This window comes from Quercus robur, chromosome 4, assembly GCF_932294415.1.
Source record: "Quercus robur chromosome 4, dhQueRobu3.1, whole genome shotgun sequence".
Lineage (NCBI taxonomy): Eukaryota > Viridiplantae > Streptophyta > Magnoliopsida > Fagales > Fagaceae > Quercus > Quercus robur.
In genome coordinates this window covers 55,836,300-55,841,695 of record NC_065537.1, presented here as the reverse complement: position 1 = coordinate 55,841,695, position 5,396 = coordinate 55,836,300, and the positions used below count along the sequence as shown (strand labels likewise).

Genomic DNA, 5,396 nt, shown 5'->3' with positions numbered 1-5,396 from the left:
GTTTTCCATTTTATGTTCTACCAATCACAACTTGCCATATATTTGTTTAACCTTCCTTATAATAACCAAAGTTCAAAATGGAAAAAAATAAACAAATGACAAATTGTGATTGATGGAGCATAAAGCGGAATACAAAATGTGGTATAGAGAATTTGTATTTGTGAGAGTGAGTCATGACTTATGAGTGAGTTTGTGAGTAAAGGTTTAGAATTACAATTTGGATTTGGATTTGGATTTGATTTTGGTTTAGATATTATTTAGCTTTGCAGGTTGAAGTTGAAGTTGTAGTTGTAGAGAGCATGAGAGAGAGGATATTCGGGGGAGAAGAAATGTGAGGAAGATGCGGGTCGTTGAAAGTGGTTTTTCTTTGGGGTGTTCAGATTCGGTTCAATGGGTCCTTTCTAATTTTTTTAAGGTTATTTTTATACTTTTTCACTCTAAATTTTCAATTGACTTACAATAGATATTGATACTACTTATTTATTCGATTGAGACTCCAAATTTAAAAAAAAAAAAAAAAAAACTATATGAATGTGCCTCCTACTGTCTAAATTGGATGTCAAGTGAGACATAAATTTCTTGAGTGTTGTACCTTAACCAAAACCTCACATAGATTTTGGTTAGCTCAACAAGTGATTAGAATTTTTTTTTTTTTTAATATTTTTATGATGGTAAAATTAAATGTAGATTATGTTAGGGGAATTTTTATATTTCTTAGCTGAATTAAAAATACATCTCTATTAAAAATGTTGAACTAAATTTATTCATGATTAAACTAGATGATTAACATTTTTGCTTGGAATTGACATATGAAGAGTAATGCATATATGAGTTAAAATAGAAGAACTATTTATTTTACAGAATAAAAAAAAGAGTTTAATTCATATTTTCACTTTTACCTCTGTTCATTCATTTCTATGCAAAGTTAAGAACCCTTGATCATTTATTTTCCACCTTGGAAATATCCTATTATATAATATAATCATTCCTTTAATTCTATTCACTTCTTCACATCTCGAAAACAAATATGCAAAACATTACAGTATCTTGAGCTTTTTTTTTTTAAATTTTTTTTACCGTGAGTTGGTTTCATAAGTTTCTATAATGGCATAATTGTTTAACATCGATGTTGCCCATTGCATTGTAATTCAGCTACTTAGGGCATGTTCATCTAATATATGGAATAGATTGGTCTACACTTCACATTTGTAAAGTCAATGAGAGCTGTGTCGTAAACAAATTAGCAGAAAAGAAGGGACTAGTTGGACTTATTATCAACCCAAAAAGTAGTTATTGTTGACTCTCTCTTATAATGGTTGTCCTTAACACCAACAAAGCCTGGTAAATTTTTGACTTACTGAGTCTGATTTGTGACTTTGAGAGTCTTGGTGGATCAGTCTGGAGCTGATTAAGGAGAGACCTGATTCTAACACCAACGAAGCTCATATTGTACCTGATTTTGCAGTGTCCAAAACTAGTTAGCTAGTTGTTCATGATTCTAACTCCAACTTCCATTTCTGCCACAAGTGAACACAACAAGAAAAAGGGGACCGCGCAAATCTTGGTAAGTCTATCTAGTCTCAACCTCTCTATAAATCCATATTCATTAGCATGAATCTTGCGTTCTTATGTTTCCTTTACTCTAGTTTTTACTTATCAGCATCACTGTCCCCAAATGTTTTTGGGGCTTGTGACTTCACTGACTTGAACATGTTCATATGTTTTTATATTTTTTTTTTCTTTTTCAATCCTCTACAAAAGAGTGTTTCTTTTCATACTAGGGAGAGAACATTGGAAACCTTATTCAATTAATAATGGATTTCTTCTCTTACGTTGTATATGTTGCTAATACTTTTATTTTTTTTATGATATTATTTTATCTTTAATGGATCATGTACTTGCTATAAGTTTTATAAGTAGCAAGTCATATTTTAGAAGTTTAAATCTTGGCACTCTCTCAAAAATAATTGTATTAAAAAAGATTAAAAAAAAAAAAAAAAAAAAAAAGTGCGTAAACTAGATAAGCAGAATACCAAACAAAATAGGAAGGCTTGAAATAGCATCTTGCTAACACAGTCAATTTATACAAAACTTGATTGCACACCCTACTGTGGCCATACAAACTCATATTAGGTGTATCAAGCCTCCAGAGATGATTGGTGTTCTGTCTTGGTCTTGGTTGATCTGGCCTTTGTGCTTTTCTTGTTTATTTATTTATCATTTGGTTCCATATTATATTCAACAATTATCATGCAATTTATTTCATGTAGGATAAAAGTTTGTCATGGTTAGGAAGAGAGATTCATTCCGGGAGTATGCAGAGGATTTGAAAAATGGTCGTTTTTTATGTAAGTTTTGTCAAAATGGCTATGCTGGGGGAATTCCAATGATTAAATCCCATTTGTCTGGGATTAGAGGCCGTGATGTTGAAATTTGTCTGCAAGTACCTGTGGATGTTCAATTAGCTGTAGTACAAGCAATTGACACTCCTAGTAAGAAAGCTAAAAGCGTGGCTGCATCAAATAATACTTTGGAGGGGGAAAGTATTTCAACTTCCTCATCAGCACAAATGCCAAATATACGTGAGGAGAAGGATAAGAGTATGGTGGATCGAAAGTTTGCTAAGTTCGTGATCTCAGATAGCATTTGTTCTGATGCTATTCAATCACCCTTCTCCAATGATTTTGTGAAAGGTGTTGCTGAATATGGGCCTGGTTACGAATTACCAAGTTCATTAACCCTCAAATCACTGATAATGCCTGGTATCAAGAAGGAAGTTGAGGAATACATTCATAATGTCAAAAAAATTCAGTCAAAACAGGTTGTTCCTTAATATACAATATATGGCCTAGTAGGAAATCGTGCATTAAAACAATTTCCACCTATAAGAATATTTTAGTAACATATATTTGCAAACATAATGTTAGTGTTGGAGATGGTTTGCAGGCCTTAAAAGTTTCTATTATAACATTATCTACTGATTGGGGCAGAACGCCTAATTACAAACAGGTTGGAGAACTTCTTAAAGGTGCAAGATTAATTGATCATGCTATTCATTGCAAAGATTTCTGGATTCGTGGAAAAAAAAATAGCACAAGTTTTGCGGCCAGTGTTGCAAGCTCTTTGTCTAGTTGATGGTGATGGCGCAACATCAAGATACTTGTATGAGATGATGGAAAGGGTAAAAGATGCAATTATGCAGTGTCATGACAATACTAACTTCCCTTATGATTGTATATGGGATATTTTTCATAAAAGGCGAAGTGATATTATTCATCCAATACATGCGGTCGCCGCCTTTTTAAATCCTGCCTATATGTATAGTGAGAAATTTAAAGAGAATGTTGAATTGGCTAATAGCATAAGGTTTGCTCTAGAGCATTTGGTTGATGAAGAAGAGAATGAAGTTTTTATTAACCAAGCACAACTATACAAGGACTCAAACTTGTTCACAGATCAAGCCATTACAAGAGTCAATCACCTCTATTTATCTTTATAAGAACTTCGGATGTAATTAAGTATTTTTTTTTTTTGTTTGAAATTTGCATATATATGGTGGGAATTGTGTGGTAATCATCTCCCTGTATTACAAAAAAATGCCATTCGGATTTGAAGTCAACCTTGTGGTTCTTCAGTATGTAAGCGATATCAATTATGACCGAATATGGGGATGATCATGAATTTATGGTGAATACAACGATAATGGAAATGCATAAAGTGCTGGAAACACAAATGTTAGAGGCAATCAATCTTGACAAGATTGATGAACTTTCTGATAATGTAAATTATCAACATATTGATAATGAAGAATGGGATGATGGAGACTTTGAGTACCTATTATTTGATTCGACAGAGAGTCGTGTTAACGATATGATTAATGATGTAACTTGTTCGTGGTTGGATAAATGGCCCTTAAAGTAAATTGAATCAGTCCATCAAATCAAGAACAAAAATAAAATTTGTCTTCTTTTCCCTTTGTAATTTCACCAATACTTTTGCTTTGTTTTAAATGTTGTATTTTGTTAAATTTTAGTATCTCCAGCTTATTATATTACTTTCTCTAATGTGTTTCAATTAATTTATAAATTTAACTAAGTTGTGGAATTTTTTTTGGTAAGCCTTATTGGAAAACTCATTTGCATCACGCACAAATTCGTATAAAGTGGAAGACAAAAGGTATAAAGAAGAAGACAAAAGGTACAAGAAAACATATTATCTCTAAATCCTAGAGAAAACAATTTGCATGATACATACCTTGATGTAGTGAATCACAAAACCAAAAAATAAAAAAATAAAAAAATTTACTTGATCTTGAGGACACCTAGATCTTCACCTCAATTCCACAAAAACCCCCCAAGAAGGTGGGCGAGATTCTTGTCAGTATTATTTTTTTTTTTTTTGATAAATGTCAGTTAGTAATCTAGAAGGAGATCTTTTTTTTTTTTTTTTTTTTTTTTTTTTTTTTTTTTTTTTGAGAAACAGAAGGAGACCTTTTTTAGGTAACTTTTCTCTTTTGAAACTCGTTAAAACTATAGTAGCATTTTTTTTTCTTTTTAATAATAAAATAACTGTTACTGAAACATTATTGAAAAAATAATTAATCCCTTTAATAAATGGACTAGTCCTTCTCCTAAAAATAAAAAATAAAAAAGGACTAGTTTTTTTTGGGTTTTAGTATGTGTCTTAAGATGGGACCAAATGATCTCTCAAAAAAATAGTTTCAATGGACTTTAGGCCTCTTGTTCACTCTTCAAAAGTCCAAAGTTGTCATTAATTATATTTAATGATACTATAAAAATGTAATTGCACCATAAATTTTATTAATTAAATTAAATCTTGAGACTCTATTACATTATCATTCAATCCTTTCGTGAAAACACCCATAGTAAAACAAAGTCATAAAAAACATTGGCACTTTATAAATCACTATTTTTTTATTACTTGAGTTCTCATTTTTAATCTTTTAGTTATTCTTAATTCTTATATTTAACTCTTTACTAAAGTGATTGTGCTCAATACTTTGAGTAACCAATTTTCATTAAACTTATTTCAAGGGAATGTTTCATTTCTCTAAAAAGAAATTATGAATTCTATCTTGAGAATATGTGTTCTCTTGACACTACATGTGATTGCCCAACGTATGAGGTTTTGACCATTAATAAGATCTCACTCATGTATACACAAAAGCAACCAACATTTGATGTTCGGGTTAACAATCCTCTTAGGATTGAGAGTTAATGAAACTATATGTAAGTCTTGAGATTTGTTATTTATATGATACCAATTAATAGAATAATAAATATCACATCAGTCCAATTCCATGTATCTTACATAGTTAAAACACACTAATATATCAATTAGAATTCTTAAACTCAATGATCAAAATAAATCATCTT

General features: G+C 30.9%; 1 protein-coding gene across 1 annotated transcript; it reads left to right on the top strand.

The window, feature by feature from the left end:
• Positions 1-1,360: 1,360 nt before the first annotated feature.
• Positions 1,361-3,504, top strand: LOC126724492 (uncharacterized). Its single transcript, XM_050429005.1, has 2 exons — positions 1,361-1,564; positions 2,271-3,504. Exon 2 carries the CDS (start codon positions 2,285-2,287, stop codon positions 2,831-2,833), a length of 549 nt encoding a protein of 182 aa, XP_050284962.1. The 5' UTR covers positions 1,361-1,564; positions 2,271-2,284; the 3' UTR covers positions 2,834-3,504.
• Positions 3,505-5,396: the final 1,892 nt, after the last annotated feature.

Bases quoted from the DNA above. Each gene is read 5' to 3' on its own strand.
- LOC126724492 (XM_050429005.1), top strand. From the start codon at position 2,285: ATGGTTAGGAAGAGAGATTCATTCCGGGAGTATGCAGAGGATTTGAAA.